Raw genomic sequence first — 21194 nt, 5'->3', positions numbered from 1 at the left:
TTTATAATTTGCTGATATAGTTCAGATTTCATTGTTCCAACTGTCCTGGCCCAGGTGCATGATACTACCACCACAGTGTTTTACAAATGTACAGTTTTTTAAGCTGGAATGCATTGTTTTCCTTTCTACAAACAGAAAGTTTGTGATCTAAACCAAAATGTTATATTTGGATATCGTTCATCTACAGAACATTGTTCCAATAACATTCTGGATTATATAGGTGATCTTTAGCAAACTGCAGACGGGCAGCAATATTCGCTTTCTCCTTACAATCCTAGCATGCACACCATTGTTGTTCAGTGTCCTCCTGAGGGTGGACTCATGAACATTAACATTAGGTAATGTAAGAAAGGCCTTTAGTTACTTAGAGGTTACCTTGGGTTCCTTTGTGACCTTGTGCTCATGGTGTGACCTTTGTTGGGGAGAGCAATAATGGTCTTGAATTTGTACATGTAACACCCCATAGATTTTGTGCAATGATGATGTTTAATGCTAAACCTTTTCTTTTCTTTACCTCATTAGTTGCAGTGCACAGTTCTGCCCACTAGGGGTGTTCTTAGGAAAGATTGCTGCTTCACACTAGGAACCAAGTTTGGAGAGGACAGTTCCCGAGGAGGAGGGTTTGTGGGGTGTACAATAAGTGCTGGAAAGAAAGGAAGCAGTGTATGCTGTTCAATATAGAGTTACTGGATTGTCTGGCCAGACAGAAGATCAAGCAGTATACTGCACTGGGACCAGAGAGAGAGTGGATTGTTTCTTGGAAGGAGAAAGACTGAATGGTAGTGAGCTGCTGCATTTTCTGCTCTCAGAGGTAACAGATCTGCACACCATATTAAAGTATTATGAACATTGCATCCAGGAGAGTGTGAGATCAACACAAACTAATACCCTGCATTCACCTCCAGCTGCAGTTATACAAGCTGTTTGTCTGGAAGACACTGTGTGGACTCTGCTAGTGTATATTCCTCATGCTGATATTGAAATCTTCACAAGACAAATGCTTACAGCCTAAGGACCCCGTTCTGAATTATATAACTTAGTAAAGTACAGGGAATCATAGGTTCTGGACTTGGACACCAGTTAAGGATTTTCCTGCACAAGTGAGCTACACTGTCCGCCATTGCTATAAATATTTAACCGAGAAGACGGGCCCCAACGCATGCAGCTGCCAACTATTGTCCCTTTTCTTTTCTGCTAACGCCGGGACTATATTTGTGTTTCCTTTGTGTATATTTAAGCGTTGGAAGCTTTATACAGGGTTTAATATACTCAGCTGTTGTATTCTTATATGATTAGAGTCAATATCTAACTTTTATTTTATTCTGACCATAGTTTATCTTAACAGTGAAACTTGTTAGAGAGCGACACCCTGTGGAGAAAAGTGTAATTGATTGAGATTTTGTGCAAGAAGCTGTTTGACCGCACATTGCATGTAATACTGCAGTAATTTTATAACTAGTAATATTCTGTTCAAGTTTTACTGCTTACCATTATTTTGTTTAGGGTCATATTGTTAAAAATAAACGGGCCCATTGTTCATATAAACTGTGTCTGAGCATTGGGGAAGAAAAAGGGAGTTCACCAGAGCAAAGAGAGATCTGAACCCACTATTCCACGTCTAAGGCACACCCACGGGTGCGCTACATTTGGGGGCTCGTCCGGGATAGATTTCAGACCATAACTCTGTTCCCTTTTTTTTTTAAGAACAGTAAAGACAACAAAATGAATTCAAAGTTAGTCACTGAGTGGTGTCAGATCTGTAGAGTGGACTTAGACAAAGCACTTGCATTGATAGTCCCCAGTACTGAAATGTCCCGCCGTCAGCTTTATGATTTGATGGAAAAGATTATCCCAGGAGAACATTGTCTAATTAGAGATATCAAAGTAAATAGGGACACAGAAGAGGAGAGGACCGATGTTCTGTTTGAGTGGGAGACACCAGTGTCAGCGTTAGATTTCCCTGAGGACTTTGAATTTGGGAAAGAGGGACTCAAAGCTAGATTGGTTCAACCAGAGTTTTTGCCTGGAAATAAGTCCGTAGATGCAAATGACATGGTCACCACCTCTGGGTTAGTACAAGCACTGACCGAAGTAATGAGTAAATGTGCGACTCTGGGCCAGAAATCTTTGGCATCTGAATACCGCAAGTTAAAGTTCTTCTCAGGGACTCAGCCCACACCAAATGGGGAGGAGGAGTTTGAACCCTGGCTGGATCAAGTGCTTCAAGTAATAGAAGAATGGAATGTGTCGGAAGCTATTAAGAAACAGCGAGTTGCCGAAAGTCTCAAAGGGGCGGCTGCAGAAGTGATCAGAAATCTAAGACTGAGCAAAAGGGCCTGCTCTGCTAGAGACTACTTGAATGCTTTACAAGATGTTTTTGGGCGAACTGAGACAGTGGAGGAGCTTCAATATAAGTTCACGCATACCTATCAGACGGAGGGGGAGAAATTGTCCCAGTATATTAGGCGGTTGGATCGAATTCTTCATCAACTAATGCTCAAGAAGGGGATAAACTCAGACCAAGTAGATCAGAAAAGAGTTCAGCAGACATTTCAGGGTGCATTGCCCCTAGATCCCATCATGATAAAAATGCGGGCACAAACAAACCAGACACCTTTAATGTATCATCAGTTGGTGAAAGCTGTCAGAGAGGAGGAAGCAGTGTTGGAAGAGAGGAGCTCCTCTCAGGTACAAACAGGAGCAATGGTTCACAGCGCCTCTAGTTCCGAAGCATCACAGATACAGTCACAAGTGGCCACATTAGCAGATGCAATAACACAGATTGTCAAGACAGTAGAGGGGCTACAGAAGACAGACAAGACACTAGCAGAAGAGAAGCAAATAGATGCAGCATCCACAGGTATAGCAGTCAGAAGAGAATTGAATGAAGTCAGATCAAGAGCATTTGTTGGATTCTGTTACCGATGTGGAGAGACAGGACACATGAGACAGAGATGTCCGAATCCTGAGAATCTAAGGAGAGTAAATGAAATGTTTTTGGCAAACTCGATGCAGGGAAACTTCAGAGGGCCTCAGTGAAGGAGCCAACTGTGTGCCCAAGTTTAAAGAGCTCCATAAATAATACCATGAAGGAAAGAACCCCTGCCTCGAATTCTTCGTCCATTTACATTTCAGATGACAGAAGACTAACACGGCCTGAGCCTTTGAAGGAGAAAGTTTTAAGACTACCATCTACCGCTCATCAGCAGGCCGACTGTAAGGCAGTGGAAAGAACAAGGAATGAGAAGCTGCCAGCTGGTCTAATTGGGCCGTCCCCTCTAGTGCCAATTAAGATAGAAGGAATCTATAGCAAAGCTTTGTTGGACACTGGGGCTCAGGTTACTATTTTATTCAGAGACTTTTATCAGGAGCAACTGAAACACTTGCCGCTTCAAAGACTGGAAGATCTGGAGATTTGGGGTCTGAGCGACACAAAGTTCCCATATGATGGCTACGTCTCACTCAAGTTAGAGTTCCCTACCTCAGTGGTGGGGATCAGCGAAGAAGTTAACACTCTAGCTGTTGTGTGCCCAAGACCTAAAGAGAAGGGAGAAGCTGCCATGTTGATTGGGACGAATACAGATTTTATTCGGCGATTGTTGAGACCACAGTTGGCTGAGAATTGTCTTTCACTTCACCCATTCTTAAAACCAGTGTACTATGCTTTGAAAAAGGAGAAAATCAACCCAAAAGAAGAGATTGGGCATGTTTGGTCCCCTTCCGGAAGAGAACATGTCATTCAACCAGGAAGAATAACTTGTCTAAGGGCAAAGGTGAGGATGTGTGGAAAGGCAACTACCTCCCACTTCATGACGGAGATGGGCTCAGAAATAGAATTGCCACCTGGTCTGGAGTTAATACCAGAGGTTTGGCCAGCTGACAAATTGAAGCACCCGCATGATACCTTGTCAATAGGGTTGAAGAACAAAGGGAGCACTCCCATTATTCTTCGCTCTCAAGTCCGTCTGGGAAATGTATATGCTGCCACTCCTTTGCCTCCAAGTGATAACGTCAATATAGATGAACTGAACCTGGAAGATGTTGACTTAGGAGGTGGTATCTTGCCACCAGAATGGATGGTTCGAATTAAAGAGATGCTAAAGCAAAAGAAGAACTGTTTTTCTGCAGGTGAATATGACATAGGTCATTCTAAGAGTGCGATGCATAGCATTAGGCTGATGGAAGAGCGGCCCTTCAGGGAACGCTCACGAAGAGTTGCTCCGGGAGATTTGGAGGACCTACGACAGCACTTGATGGAACTGAAAGCCGCTGGGGTGATTCAGGAGTCCAGAAGCCCTTATGCCTCCCCAATTGTGGTTGTCAGGAAAAAAAATGGATCAATACGCATGTGCGTTGACTACCGCACTTTGAATCAGCGAACCATCCCTGATCAATATACCACCCCACGGATAGAGGATGCACTTAATTGTTTGGTGGGCAGCAAGTGGTTCAGTGTGTTAGATCTGAGGAGTGGATACTACCAAATTCCAATGGATCCTACAGATAGAGAAAAGACTGCATTCATCACTCCTCTGGGGTTCTTTGAGTTCAATGACATGCCCCAAGGCCTATCAAACGCACCAGCAACTTTTCAGCGGCTCATGGAAAGAACAGTTGGAGATATGCATCTTCTTGAAGTACTTGTCTACCTGGATGATATCATTGTCTTCGGGAAAACTTTAGAAGAGCATGAGGCAAGGCTAAGGAAAGTGTTGGATAGGATTGAAAAAGAAGGATTGAAACTATCCTTAGACAAATGCAAATTTTTCCAGCCATCAGTGACATATGTCGGACACGTGGTGTCTGCAGAGGGGATAGCAACAGATCCCAGCAAAGTTGAAGCAGTGACATCTTGGCCTAAGCCCCGAACCATCACAGAGTTGCGCTCTTTTCTTGGGTTCTGCAGCTATTATAGAAGATTTGTACAAGGGTTTGCCAAGACAGCCCGACCCCTAAACCAACTGCTTCAAAGTGATATGGATCTCACTGACTCAGATGAAGGCTTCAAGTTGAAGAAAGTGAGGGTATCAAGAGGGCCTAAAGAGTGTATTGAGGACCGCTGGACCTCTGAGTGTGATGAAGCATTTGAAAAGCTCAAGCATTGTCTTACTCATGCTCCAGTGTTAGCCTATGCTGACTCGACTAAACCCTATATACTCCATGTAGATGCTAGCAGAGAAGGTCTGGGAGGAGTTCTCTATCAAGAGCAAGACAAGCGGCTGAGGCCTGTGGCTTTCATTAGCAGGAGTCTATCCCCCACAGAAAAGAACTATCCAGCCCACAAATTGGAATTTCTTGCCTTGAAATGGGCTGTAGTGGACAAACTGCATGACTACCTTTATGGGGCTGAGTTCGAAGTTCAGACAGACAATAATCCTTTGACATACATACAGACTACTGCAAAGTTGGATGCCACTGGACACAGATGGATGGCTGCTCTGTCTAACTACAATTTCAGTCTGAAGTATCGTCCGGGCACACAGAATGGAGATGCTGATGGTCTATCCCGTAGACCTCATAAAGATTTACACCCTGATAATGAATGGGTAGAAATACCTGCACCAGGAGTGAGAGCTATGTGCAAATTTTCAACAGTCCAGTCGAAAAGTGAGTGTTGTGCCCAGAGCCTAGCTCTACCAGCCGAAAGTCTACCTTCATCCTTCTGCAATCCAGTCACTCTGCAGGCTTCATCGTTACCAGTTTTGAGCCACAGTGATCTCAGAAGAGATCAGAAGGAAGATCCTTTAGGAAAATTAGCAATGGCAGCTTTAGAGAAGAACCAAGTTGACATTCTTCGTACAGATGCCCACCCAATGGCGAGGCTGTTGGTCAAAGAGTGGGACCGGTTGCAAATACGAAGTGGACTTGTATACAGGAGGGCCCCAAGTACCGTCAATAGTGAAAAATGGCAGTTATTACTCCCCCAGAAGTACAGGGAGACAGTACTTTGTGCGTTACATGATGAACATGGCCATCTGGGTTATGACAGAACCTTGGGGCTTGTGAGAGACAGATTTTACTGGCCATGTATGAAGCAAGACATAGAAGACTATTGCCGTTCCTGTATGTGTTGTATTCAAAGAAAGACGTTGCCCACAAAAGCTGCTCCTTTGGGACAGTTAGAGAGTGGAGGACCATTAGAACTTGTATGCATAGACTTTCTCAGTATTGAACCTGACGAAGGGGGAATTAGCAACGTGTTGGTTGTGACAGACCATTATACAAGATACGCTCAGGCATTCCCTGCTCGTGATCAGAAAGCTCTCACAGTGGCTAAACTGCTTGTTGAAAAGTTCTTTGTCCATTATGGTCTACCAAAAAGAATTCATTCTGACCAGGGACGTGATTTTGAGAGTAAACTTGTAAAGGAACTACTGACACTTTTGGGGGTGCAGAAGAGTCGCACCACCCCATATCATCCGCAAGGGGATGCTCAGCCTGAACGCTTCAACAGGACTTTACTTGACATGCTGGGGACGTTGTCTATTGAAAAAAAGAGTCATTGGAGTAGACATGTGGCAACAGTGGTGCACGCCTATAACAGTACAAAAAATTATGCCACGGGGTTCTCACCTTACTTTTTAATGTTTGGGCGAGAAGCTCGTCTCCCTGTCGATCTGACATTTGGAGTCTCTGCTGATGACACTCCGGTGAACTCTCACACTAGCTATGTGGAGAGACTCAAGAAAGGCCTTAAGCAAGCGTATGAGTTGGCTGAAATCTCTTCAGGACTGCGACATCAACAGAATAAGGCTCGCTATGACAAGAAAGTGAAAGTACATGATCTTCAGCCAGGGGACCGAGTTCTTTTGAGGAATGTGGGCCTACAAGGCAAGCACAAATTAGCAAATCGATGGGGTTCTGATCTCTACATAATCTGCTCCCAACTGCCAAACATTCCAGTCTACCAGGTTCGCCCTGAAGGAAAGGAAGGACCAATTAAGACTTGGCATCGCAACAACTTGATGCCCCTAGCGGAAACTGTGAGGATAATAAATTCTGAACCCAAACGTGTACAAGGAAAATCAAATTCCAGGCGGTCCAGCAGACTGCAGAGAAAAGGAGAGACTACCCCGTCAGCTGAAGAACCAGTGACCCCCCTTGATGGGGAAGAAGACAGTGATAGTGAGTGGGGTATAGATGGACTTTTCTTGCAAAATTTTGTTTATTAAGTTTTCAATAAAAAAGGTCAAATACAACTGAACAAGCTTTCCCATGATACAGAGAGAAGAAGTATATAAAAAAAAAAAGGTTGTCATGTATAAAGCTAACAGTACATGCGTTGGAATGCTATATTAGGAATGATTATACCATGTATTCAGATGTAATACGCTGTAACAATAGATGGACTTTTCTATGATAGTATGTACAACCCCATTGAAAGCGATCTGAATGCTAATGCTCTAGAGTTCGTCCCTTGTCAAGTTGACCAATCCAAAACAGGCATTCGTCTGGAGGGTTCTTTGGCCCTGAATGAACAACAAAATGAGAGTTTTCCTCTGCCTATTATGGACAATGACCTTTTGTTTGCTGTCAATTCAAGTGTGGGTGACTCCCAGGTTACTCCAGAAATAGAGGATGTAATTACCGCAGAAACAAAGTGTGAGTGTGCCAATGATGCACCACCTGTTGAAGCATGCTCCCCAGTCAACACCTCTGAACTAAGGCCACCCAGACAGATAAGGCCTCCACAGAGACTCACATATGACACTATGGGAAATAGTACTCAAGAACCTGTGAGCACTGCACATCGAGGAGTCTACGCTCATGTTCCCTTTGCTCTTTGCTCCAAAGGTGACCCTCTCCCCACAATAATGTGTACTAATGACACTCCATGGTGGAATGTCCCATTTGACAATAGTGGCAATGTTCAGTTAGATTTGAGCCATTCTTTGGGAGGACCCAAGACATTTTAGTGGGGGGAGAGTGTAACACCCCATAGATTTTGTGCAATGATGATGTTTAATGCTAAACCTTTTCTTTTCTTTACCTCATTAGTTGCAGTGCACAGTTCTGCCCACTAGGGGTGTTCTTAGGAAAGATTGCTGCTTCACACTAGGAACCAAGTTTGGAGAGGACAGTTCCCGAGGAGGAGGGTTTGTGGGGTGTACAATAAGTGCTGGAAAGAAAGGAAGCAGTGTATGCTGTTCAATATAGAGTTACTGGATTGTCTGGCCAGACAGTAGATCAAGCAGTATACTGCACTGGGACCAGAGAGAGAGTGGATTGTTTCTTGGAAGGAGAAAGACTGAATGGTAGTGAGCTGCTGCATTTTCTGCTCTCAGAGGTAACAGATCTGCACACCATATTAAAGTATTATGAACATTGCATCCAGGAGAGTGTGAGATCAACACAAACTAATACCCTGCATTCACCTCCAGCTGCAGTTATACAAGCTGTTTGTCTGGAAGACACTGTGTGGACTCTGCTAGTGTATATTCCTCATGCTGATATTGAAATCTTCACAAGACAAATGCTTACAGCCTAAGGACCCCGTTCTGAATTATATAACTTAGTAAAGTGCAGGGAATCATAGGTTCTGGACTTGGACACCAGTTAAGGATTTTCCTGCACAAGTGAGCTACACTGTCCGCCATTGCTATAAATATTTAACCGAGAAGACGGGCCCCAACGCATGCAGCTGCCAACTATTGTCCCTTTTCTTTTCTGCTAACGCCGGGACTATGTTTGTGTTTCCTTTGTGTATATTTAAGCGTTGGAAGCTTTATACAGGGTTTAATATACTCAGCTGTTGTATTCTTATATGATTAGAGTCAATATCTAACTTTTATTTTATTCTGACCATAGTTTATCTTAACAGTGAAACTTGTTAGAGAGTGACACCCTGTGGAGAAAAGTGTAATTGATTGAGATTTTGTGCAAGAAGCTGTTTGACCGCACATTGCATGTAATACTGCAGTAATTTTATAACTAGTAATATTCTGTTCAAGTTTTACTGCTTACCATTATTTTGTTTAGGGTCATATTGTTAAAAATAAACGGGCCCATTGTTCATATAAACTGTGTCTGAGCATTGGGGAAGAAAAAGGGAGTTCACCAGAGCAAAGAGAGATCTGAACCCACTATTCCACGTCTAAGGCACACCCACGGGTGCGCTACATACACAATCTGACTGAATGTGGATTGCGACATTTAGACTCTTTAGAGATGGTTTTGTAACATTTTCCAGCCTGATAAGCAATAACAACTCATCAGGTCCTCCAAAATCTCCTTTGTTCGTGCCATGATACACTTCCACAAACGTGTTGTGAAAATCAGACTTTGGTAGATCTCTCGTTCTTTAAATAAAACACGTCTTCCACACCTGATTGTCATTCAATTGAGTGAAAACACCTAACTCTAATTTCACCACAAATTATCCTCTAATCCTAAAGGTTCACAGACTTTTGCCACTCACAGACATGATATTAGATCTAAGTCTAATATTTTTACTCATTCGGTTGATTTGGTTATGTTTATCTACTTTTAGGACTTGTCTGAAAGTCTGATACAGGAATATGCAGGAATATATACAATTCTGAAGGGTTCACAAACTTTGAAGCACCACTGTATGTGTAGAGTGTATGGGACATGAGATCATGGGATCACACTTACACTACAAAAATAATCCTAATAACACAAGGGAGCGTGTTGTTCTTTTATAGTTTAGTAATATTTCCATCAATCTACTGAGAAGTTGCATGTGGCACTAGTAAGGCGCTGTCTGAAGGATGTTGTGTAAAAATGCCATTTAAACCATGGAAATTCTCCCCTACCATGGAAATTTTCAACAAAATGTGAATAAAGAATATTGAATGCACTATGATTACTTGGTCAGTCTACTCACATGAAGTGTCCCAATCCGGTGACGTGTTCAGATAATCCATGTCACTTTCTAATTCTAAAAAAAAAGAAATCTGAAAATAAATGATTAAATAAAAGCAGCATATGAATATACATAATGTATGAGAACTGTTCAATACTATAATTTCAGTAAAGACTACTAAGTTAAAAGCATTTTGTGCACGCAAACACCTCTACCCTTTTAAAGGGATAATCCAATTATTTCAAGTTATCCGCTATCCACGGGACAGAGGATAACTATAAGGGCAGTCACACAGATTCAATAGATCATTTGGCAAACAGCTATCTCTCCCGACTCCCTCCTGGCTCCTCCATCCACATACACATTCAGCTTGGCCGAACATGTATGTGTATTCAATGGGGAAACAGGAGTAATCCATTGCCAGACATTTCTGGCATCGGCTTATCTCCAGGAAGAACAAACAAATTGGGTAACAATATTCATTTCCCTTGATCTTTCTCTCAGGAGCCCCCCACACTCATTAGACTGTTGACTAAACCCACCATCCTTGATCGGATGACAATATACTAATATGTATACAGTATTTAGATCGGTGGGGGTCCAACTGCTGGGCCCCCACAGATCACAAGAACATGGGCTCTGTACTTCACAGCGCCCCGTGAAATGAACGGAGCTGCAGGTTGGGCATACACACTGCTGCTCCATACAGCTCTCTGGAACGAATAAATATAGCATTTAGGCAACATTCTCAGTTTTCCTTGTGATGGTCCACAAAGCCACCCAACAGATTAACAATAAAAAATTCTGGGTCCCCTGATGGTCTCTGCTTCCTGGTCTGTCTGGACATGCAAAAGGATGTCTAATCAGCCAATGACTGGCTACAGCTATAACTTGCCTCGGTCATCTTCTGATTGGGCATTTCCTGTGTGTCAGGATGAGCCAGGAAGCTCAAACAGTCATAGGGTTCCAGTCAGCATTTGAACAGAAGCGGGGGATTTATGAGATGAGTATTTTGAAAAGATTTTATACCCCATTGTCTTCTGTTTTTGAAATAATTTTTATTCATTGAAATAGCCCCATTAAAATGCATGTGAAAAATGAGAGAATAAATATGCTTTGTACCTCAAACAAAACCAGTCTTGCCTATACCAACAAACTGTGTCCAATATTTCAGAACTACACCATTCCAAAAAAGGGCATAGATGCTTGTGACAAGAACATAGTCCTACCACTTTACAAATCATTAGTCAGAGTACATGGAGTACTGTGTACAGTTCTGGGCTCCTGTGAACAAGGCAGACATAGCAGAGCTGGAGAGGGTTCAGAGGAGGGCAACTAAAGTAATAACTGGAATGGGTGGACTACAGTACCCTGAAAGATTATCAAAATTAGGGTTATTAACTTTTAAAAAAAAGATGACTGAAGGGAGATCTAATTACTATGTATAAATATATCAGGGGTCAGTACAGAGATCTCTCCCATCATCTATTTATCCCCAGGACTGTGACGAGGGGACATCCTCTGCGCCTGGAGGAAAGAAGGTTTGTACACAAACATAGAAGAGGATTCTTTACGGTAAGAGAAGTGAGACTATGGAACTCTCTGCCTGAGGAGGTGGTGATGGTGAGTTCACTAAAAGAGTTCAAGAGGGGCCTGAATGGGACAAACCATGTTTTTTTTGTTACTAATGTGGCTGTGTGGTCCTTTAAGTTGCACTATAAATATGTGCTACAGTATATGATCATAGTCTTACTGCACTCTTGCAGCTTGAGATGACATTGCCCAGCCATGATGTTTATGCAATTTTCTGATGTGTGATTCCATTCTGTACACAAATGCTGGTAGAAGTTACACATTGCACTCAAGGCCCAGCTTCTTTCCACAGGATCTGTTTCCTTTTCTGCTATTAGGATGGCCTCACAAGTTGGCTCAGATTCAGCATTTTCCCCTTTCCCTGTAAGTCAAAGAAAAAAACTTCAGTGTTTAAAAATCTTGAAGAGTATATATATATTTCAATAAAATCTAAAAAATTATAACTATAAATAATTCAAAGGGATCAGCATCTTCTGTAGCCTCTGGAAACATCCACAGTGTCTGCAGGAATATACTCTACCCCCATATCAATAAAGGTATCAGGCCAAAAAGTGTTGCAATCTCGACTGATGGGGATTTATGTAGCACTTCCTGTTGCTGTACCAACCAAACCCATGATGCATTTCTCCTTTCTCTGCCACAGCTCCAGCACCGCCCCCAACATTGCCCAGCTAGTTTATAGCTCCTCCCACTCAGCTAATTACATAGACACTCTCCTATCTCTTCCCCGTTGCTGCTTTGACACACTCATGGACATAATATCACAGGAAATAAAGAGCTGCATGGACATGGTCATGTGACCACAGCTCAGAACAGAAGAAAGGAGCAATAAAGGTAAATTAAATACATTACAAAATTGCAGCTACCAATCGATTTTACTACTGGATGTGGTCCACATGTAAAGCATATGGATTTTGCAGTGAATTTGTGGTAAATCTGCAAGGGATTTTCTCTGTTCATTTTACGTCCCATGTGAATACAGCCTAAATATACATTTCTCAATTACATGTATCATTCTGTACTAGGTTATGAAAAATCCAAATGTCTTTTCAAATAAATTATTTCACAAGTATTGCATTTCGTTTTTAAAAGCTATGTACACGTTTGGGGTCATTTTTTCAATTGGTCTTTATTAAAAATATGGCTTCCTTTTTCTGTACATGGCTGAGATGCTGTAGTAGCAGCCTGTGGATTTCCTCTCTTCCATCAGACCAGGAACAGATGGACTCCTTATCTCTGCTCTCTGACAGCTCATTTCTTATCTAACTGATAAGAATGTGGCTTAAATAAGTGTTTATGACCCCTTAGTAGTTTACAGATAAGGTTTATTAGATGACCCACACAAAGTGAAAGTGCCAGTCACACAGTTAGAAAAACAGTTAACCCTTTGTGACAGAATGGCTCAATATTTTTGATAAAAGATATGATTTTTAGCCCAAAATGAGTAAAATGCAGCCATAAACAAAAAATTGCCTCCAAAGGTGTACATAGCCTTAAACTACGCGTGGACAGAAGGAAACAAATCACTTCTACATTATCCTCACTATTTACATGAGATGCCCAACTTTGCACTTATGTACAGGAAAGGAATATATCAGAGTGCTCTGGTTTCAGCAAATAAAAGCTTTAGATGTATTATGAAAAGTTATCCATTTTTTCCAATATACTTTCTGCATCAGTTCCTCATGGTTTCCAGGATCTTTGCAGTCATTCAGTAGTAACATTCATTGCTTACTTCCAGAGGAGAAAAATTTGTCCTGATGAGATGGGACTAAAAGTGCTCGGCCTGTAACCACATACTGTAATTTCTATTTGGAATATATATAATTCGCATTAAGGAGCTTATTTATTAGTGTTGTGCATGGTGGTAAACAGGATTTATTGTGTTCTTAATAACGTGGACACATCTATTATAAAACACTTGTCAAGGTGACCATCTGTGCAAACAACTCTTCAGCCCTTAATTCATTTCTGCTATTCGGAATGCAAATGCGACTCTGGAAATGATGGAGGAGGAGGAACGGGGAAAAAAGTCGAAGAGAACGCAATGACTTGTAACTAAAAAAACATTAGTAACAAGATGAGGTTGAGACCAGCCACATATGTCCAAAGATCCACATACACATATTAACTTTCTGCTCAATGATTAATCTATAAAGCTGTGCCCCTTCAATAGGCCAGAAAATTATATATCTGACTCTCAGGGTCTACTAAATCTTGTTCAGCATGTGAATGAATACACAAGTGATTTAGTCATTTACCTTGACACAGACGAGTGAAAATCAGCTTTTCACACTGAAGTAAATGTTTCCAATCAATGTCACTTAGTCGTAATACTTCTGAAATGATGACCTCCACTTAAAGGGAATTTTTTAAAAATGTATTGCATATGCCATCTGTGACACAGTGAGGGGTTGTGTCTGGCAAGGCTGGTATTTTCCTCCCAGCATGTGCGGCTGGACTGGTTTCCAGCCAGGTGAGGTCAAATACCGGACCGGAGTTTAAGTGCCGGTCCGGGTTTTGGCATCACCTGGCTGTCCTTAAATAGGCAGCTGGGCTCAGCAGAAATGTCTCTGTTTTGGGGATTTGAGGCTTTGTCCGTGCTGGAGGGCTGAGAGCCGCACAGGGAAACAGACCCCTAAAGCCTGCTGTGGACTACTGGAGGCAGAACTGCCAGCAAGATGACTTGTGTTATATGAACTTTCCATTGTGTGTGACTTAACACCAAGACTGCAAAGTGCTGTTTTGTGCAATTGCCTCAAGTGTGAATAAACACTGACGTTTTGAGTGGGAAACCCCACACATTTTACAGATCAAGGATTAAAAAGTGGTTTAAAGGCCCATTCTTGGCGCTGATTACACAAAGATGTTTTTTATGCGTTTCCACGTCGGAATCAGTGCCAAACAATAATTCCAAACAGTCTCTCATTCATTTCAGTGAGAAGCGACTTTTTTTCCAGCGCGGTTCATACTGCACCAGAAAAAGGAAGCAGCATGACCTATCTTGGCGTGAACTCCATGCTGAATCTCCCATTAAAATTCGAATGGAAGCAGCTAAAACCACGCCATACGCGTCCATGCGGTTTTTGACACGATTTCCAGCCAAAAACCCTGAGCAGAAAATGCTGTTTTGAAATGAAATAAACACCCCTTGGTTAAAAAAAAAAGTGTAAAAATTGGCAAAAACCGCTGTGTGAATGGAAGGGTTATCTTTCTGTGCGGCTGGCTTCATAAGCCCCCTGCCATCAGTGTGCGAGTAAGGGGGTTCCAGCTGGCCATGCATTTTGCCGGGGAAATATAGTATTACATACAGTAGCACTCATACTAATTTATGGGCTTCTGTGTAATACATGGGCAATCACATCTATCAGAGTGAGTGCTAATGTCTGCAGAGGGTCTCTGCTCTGATTTATGGATAAGAGTACTAAGTAGTAGACCCCTCTCTGTGAACTCCATATGCAGGTTTGCCAATCAGAAATTTTCTTTTTCTGGACAACTTATCGCAACTTTTTTTGCGGACAAATTGGAAAACCATAATAGATTATAAATATTATAAGTAATATATGTCTATAGCTCACTATACTGATAATAACTCATTACCAGCATTTACTGTGAGCTAATCAAGTACTCAAAATAATCTAATCAAGTACCACCAGCCTCAAAAAAAAAATCACAGACACGTTTTTTATTTTCATGGACACAGGAAAAAAGTCACCTATTTTTATGGACTATCCAGAAATTTCTGGACAGTTGGCAACCCTGTCCATATGCCGTAACAGGGTGGTCCTGATGGGACCTGTGTGCTGTCTGCTTGGAGATTGTATTTCTGTGTGAGTTTTCTCCATAGGTCACAATATGTATTAGAAATAGGTTATATGCTTCAGTAGGAGAAAATAGTAACGTAATATGAGTATTACAGTGTGGCAATATATAGCAGTGCCACATAAATCAAGGGTGTGATATACTATACATGGGGAACCTACAACACTCTAATTTAATTGCATTGGAATTTCATAATGTGCAGCTATTACTTATGTGATTCCTGCTGGTCCACAGACAGAATACAGGCAACTGTAAGTGGAAGCCTATAATCTGCCAATACTGAATAATAGTAGTGAACTTAAATTTCTTCAAAACCCTGGCACTTTATGTTAAAATCATTCCTGCTTGGAAATGGCGCCTAAAGGACGTCTCTCACGTCCAAAATTATTTTTAAAGTAAGCATTTCAACATGTAGGATTGGTGCCCTGAAACATACACTTAAATGCATCTTTCTATGCACTGTTTACAGTTAATATACACTTTTTCAACAGTTTGTATTGTTCCAGTATATCTAAAATATTTTTAAATGCAGCATCTGTCCATCAGAGAGCAATAGAACCTTATTGGACCTGACCCTAATTAGATTTTTTTTAAAAGCCCCCTAAGGAGGCTTGAATATGTGATCTTTAGGTCAATTCTCCCTTACATGCAATAAATTAGTATTTCAGTGTATGGAAGATTTACTTTTTTTTCTCATGGAGCCCTGCCTCTATAAGAATTACAGCTGTAATAGCCTGGAACTCTTCAAAGAGATCCAGGCTATTAGACAGAATTAATGATTCCACAATCCCCAGAACTGACCATGATATCTGAGGGGGTAAATGTCTGCAAATGATCTTATCGCTGATCGCATACATTATCCATGGGTGTCTGCTGTGTGAAGCGGCTATGGCACCCACTCCACTCCGGAGCGGGCACCATCTTTAAAGACACAACATGCACCTTACAGGTACGGCACATGCCATTAAGGGGTTAAAGGAGTTATCCAGGATCCAGCAGGTTACGCAAACCCACCTTAAGTACACATACACCCCTGTAGGAGAAAGTTTGTAATATACTCACCTTTCGGAAGTTGTGTGGATAGGCAACTTGGGAACCCAGTCACATGACGCTCCTCTTGTGAAAATCCACCTTCTACCAACATCACGTCCTTTACCAGGTTTCCGGCCTGGGCTATGGATGCAATGTCACTTCTGCTGTGGACAGGGCCAGATCTATTTTTATTCCTGGCACTTGGGCAAATTCCTGAATCCTGGCATGCACCAGGGAGAGAAATAGTTCTGGCCTTATCCACAGCAAAAGTGACATCCCATTGATAGCCCAGACTAGAAACCTGGTAAAGAACATGACGCGATAATTCATGGGGAAAGTCAGCAGCATGAGTTCAAGCTTGCTTGTAGTGCAATCACAGGACCAGTTCCCATTGTAATAAATAAGCAGTGCACATAAGGGCTCACGCACACGACCGTATATGTTTTGCGGTCCGCAAAAAACACTGATGATGTCCGTTTGCATTCTGTATTTTGCAGAACGGAACAGCTGGTCCCTGATAGAACAGTATTATCCTTGTCCATAAAGCGGACTATAATAGGACATGTTCTATTTTTTTTTTTTTTTGCGGAACGGACATACGGATACGAAACAGAATGCACACGGAGTAACTTTGTTTTGTTTTTTTGCAGACCCATTGAAATTAATGGTTCTGTATACTGTCCGCAAAAAAAACGGAACAGACATGGAAAGAAAATACAGTTGTGTGCATGAGCCCTAATTCACGGATGCTGGCTCATCTAGAGAGAGACACTTTTTGAAGCTGCTGTACGCTCTGGCTAATTCATGGGGGTTTCAATTAAGGGATCCTTTTTTGTTAACTAAAGGGCCCATTACATGGGCCGAGAATACTAAAGATAATCGCTAACGAGCATTCATAGGAACTCTCGTTAGCGATTATCTGGTGGTGTAAATATACCTCTGATTTCACCCCTCAAGTTTATCATGGTGCACAGCAGGATGGCAATGGAAGCTTGAATGAAGGTCTATCCTTTTCAGAAATAGGCCTGCTTTTGTCTTGGACACAATGATAGCCGCAGATTGGTCCTTGAGACCACCTGGGCAATGCCATGAAAAGGCCTTCACAATGGAATGTCCCACAGGTCCTACTCCGGGGATTATGGTGTGAGGTGACCAGTCATTCTAGTTTTCATTTCATGTTCACTAATAGCTCAGAATTACATTGACTTAGTTGTGGAACCAGTGGTATGGCCACTTCTCCAAAGTATCCCAGGAGCCGTTATTCAACAGGACAACGCCAAGCCGCATGTTGCTCCTGCTACTGTGAACAGCTGGAGTGGCTTAAATGTGCTGCCATGGCCTGCAGGGTCTCCGGACTTATCTCCCATTGAGCACATCAGGGACATCATTGGTTGGCAAATGCAAGGGGAACTGCCAGCAGTGGATCTTGATGATTTCTGTGCCCAAGTGCATATAGCATAGTAGAACATTCCTCATGTCACGAGACGCCGGGGCGCTCGCTCTCCTCAGCGCCGCCAGCGTCCGGTTTCTGTACAGGAGCAAGGACGCGCACAGCGTCCTCGTCTCCTTGGTGATAGGGGGCAGGACGGACTGGCCATGCATGTCTCCTCAGCGCGGCTGGCGTCCCTAGTTCCCCCAGCAACCAGGCGAGGTCTGAGCGCCAAGCTGGGCACTCGGTGCTCAGCTGTACTTCCTGGTGCGGAAGTAACTAGTATTTAACAGGCAGCCTGCTGGCCACAGGTTGCCTGTTAATTTAGGTTCCTGGCAATTTGTTGGATACCTGTATACTAACCTGATTCTGTTCCCTGACGATCCTTTGCCTGCTCCTCCTGTACTGCGCATCCCTCCTGGTATTTTGACTTCGGCTTCCACCTGACTATTCTTTGCGGACTCCTGTTGTACTTCTCTACTCTCCTGGTATTTGACCCCGGCTTCTCCTGACCATTCTTTGCTTATCCCTCTGTACTGCGTTGCCCTCTTGGTTTTGACCCGGTCCGTTTACTATCCGTTATTTGTCTTGTCTTGTTATTTCTGCATGTGGTACTCATACTTAACACTGAATAAATCGAGATGTTTTGAACATTTTGTTTCCATTATTTTATCATTTAGATATCATTAACATGTCTATCAATTCCATGACTTTTCTTTCTTGGTGTTGAAATTTCAATGTTGAGGAATGTATACACTCACCTAAAGAATTATTAGGAACACCATACTAATACGGTGTTGGACCCCCTTTTGCATTCAGAACTGCCTTAATTCTACGTGGCATTGATTAAACAAGGTGCTGATAGCATTCTTTAGAAATGTTGGCCCATATTGATAGGATAGCATCTTGCAGTTGATGGAGATTTGAGGGATGCACATCCAGGGCACGAAGCTCCCGTTCCACCACATCCCAAATATGCTCTATTGGGTTGAGATCTGGTGACTGTGGGGGCCATTTTAGTACAGTGAACTCATTGTCATGTTCAAGAAACCAATTTGAAATTATTCGAGCTTTGTGACATGGTGCAGTGGATGGCGCTGTGCTTCAAAAGCTCTGGATAGATCATCAGCTTCTGATCGGCGGGGGTCCGACACCCGGGACCCCCGGCGATCAGCTGTTTGAGAAGGCAGCGGCGCTCCAGCAGCGCCGCGGCCTTCTCACTGTTTACCGCTGGCCCAGTGACGTCACAACTAGTATCACTGGACTGGGCTTGGCTAGCTCCGTTCCCTTGAATGGAGCTTAGCCCCGCCCAGGCCAGTTGATTCAAGTCGCCCGTTGATTCAAGTCGGCCAGTGGTAAATAGTGAGAAGGCCGGGGCTCTGCTGGAGCGCCGCTGCCTTCTCAAACAGCTGATCGGCTGGGGTCCCGGGTGGGGTCCCGGGTGTCGGATCCAGAGGATAGATCATCAGTTTAAACAAAGTGCAGAACCCCTTTAAAGGCATAAATCAAAGATATATAGGCTCAGGGACCAACCAGGAAAGCTTATTACTAAGGCTTCATTCACATCCCCATTCAGCCTTTCTGTTCTCCTGCTCCGTTTAGGAGCAGGAGAACGGAAAGGACGAAGAAGGCACATAACTGAGCCAAACGGAACCTAAGGACCCCATAGACTATAACAGGGTCCGTTATATTTCTGCTCAGAAGATTATTTTGAAGCGGAGACAAAAGTCCTGCATGTACTACTTTTGTCTCTGCTCCAAAATAATCTTCTGAGCGGAAACCTAACGGACCCTATTATAGTCTATGGGGTCCTTAGGTTCAGTTCCGCTCAGTTATGTGCCTTCTCTGTCCTTTCCGTTCTCATGTTCCTAAACGGAGCAGAACGAAGAGGCTGAACGGTGATGTGAACGAAGCCTAAGGGGAGATAAAATGACAGGAGGGAATTGCTAGTATAGGTGTGTCATATATTTATCTTTAAAATGGACCTGTCACCACAAAATACATGTTAGTCTACTTTCACACTGGCGTTTTGGCTTTCCGTTTGTGAGGTCCGTTCAGGGCTCTCACAGGCCGTCCAAAACAAATCAGTTTTGCCCTAATGCATTCTGAATGGAAAAGGATTCGCTCAGAATGCATCAGTTTGGATCAGTTTGCCTCCGTTGCATCTCCATTCCGCTTTGGAGGCAGAAACCAAAACGCTGCTTACATCGATTTGGTCTGTCTGACTAAACTGAGCCAAACGTAATTTAAGTCAATGGGGACGGATCCATTTTCCATCACACAATCAGGCACAATAGAAAACGGATCCGTCCTCTATTGACTTTCAATGGTGTTCCAGACGGATCAGTTTTGGCTATGTTAAAGATAATGGATGCAGACGTTTGTATTATCTGAATGGTTCCGTCTGTGCAGACCCATGACGGATCCGCACCAAACGCGAGTGTAAAGTAGCCTAATCTGAAAGCACCATGTTGTAGAGCAGGAGAAGCTGAGCAGATTGAGATATCTTTTTATATATAGTTATTCACAGTAGGTAGAAAAGGTAGAGCACTAACTGCTTCTCCTGCTCTACAACATGCATTGCATTTTTGGTGACAGGTCCCAGGTCCTCTTTAAAAGGGTTTTCCCTCAAATAGCTTGTACAGTATCTGCTATTCAGAATTGTACTGGATTAGTGGGGGTCTCAACAATCAGACATTTATCATCTACTCACAGGATCATGTCACCTGTGGGAAGACACCTAAAAAGAAGTATTTTAGAAAATAATAATATAAAGACAGGCATTATTTTGCATAGATATGGAGTTGGAGTGCGCATGTATACCATATTGATAAAGCATCTGACCAGCATCTTTACATGTGTTCCTCCTGAATATTGTTCAGGTTTTGAGTGTGTTTTAATTTGATAAAGACATGAGCTAAACTAGAATTTTGTGTGCAACGTTTTCCACATCCAAAAATATTTGGCTTGCCAATGCCAGGTCAGACTAGCTGTATATATCAGATGTCCCCCCCCCCCTCCCCCCCCCAAAAAAAGGGGCAACATCTTGCAGAGCTGGCACTGGTTTTGTTTTGCAATAGAAGTGATCCTTCAAGTTACAGTGGTCTCAGGACAGGATATTTTCAACATACAATAGTTTTTCCTGGACCATCGTAACTTAAAACAGGACTCGGCATACAAGGTCACCGACACTAGTGATCTATGGCACATGTGATTGACCAAAAGATCCAGCCAATCCACGCGGCCTGGTATAATGTGTAGTAGGAGGCCTCTACACTACAGAGCAGTACTATGTGTTCTGTCCTGTTCTTTACCTATGCTAAGATGAGCTGCTCCATTCAACACCATGTGAGGGCGGAGGCATACCATTTTTTGGCTCACTGTATAGACTGTATGGATCTTGAAGAAACTTTCATCCTCATACAGAAAGTGATTTACAGCTTCCAGAAAAGGTTTCTGACTTTTATATATAAGGAATGTTATCTCCTTAAT

General features: G+C 42.7%; 1 protein-coding gene across 6 annotated transcripts in view; it reads right to left on the bottom strand.

The window, feature by feature from the left end:
• The window catches only part of PRSS56 (serine protease 56), a 76542-nt gene that overhangs the window by 45242 nt on the left and 10106 nt on the right, over positions 1 to 21194 (bottom strand). For all 6 annotated transcript variants that reach the window (XM_044289975.1, XM_044289979.1, XM_044289976.1 and 3 more), the window contains 2 exons: positions 11580 to 11780; positions 9848 to 9901 (listed from right to left, as the gene is read on the bottom strand). In XM_044289975.1, the coding sequence (XP_044145910.1) occupies positions 9848 to 9901; positions 11580 to 11780 (255 nt within the window). The remainder of the gene's footprint in view (positions 1 to 9847; positions 9902 to 11579; positions 11781 to 21194) is intronic.

Source organism: Bufo gargarizans, chromosome 4, assembly GCF_014858855.1.
Source record: "Bufo gargarizans isolate SCDJY-AF-19 chromosome 4, ASM1485885v1, whole genome shotgun sequence".
NCBI classification, from domain to species: Eukaryota; Metazoa; Chordata; class Amphibia; order Anura; family Bufonidae; genus Bufo; species Bufo gargarizans.
This window is presented reverse-complemented; position numbering and strand designations above follow the sequence as displayed.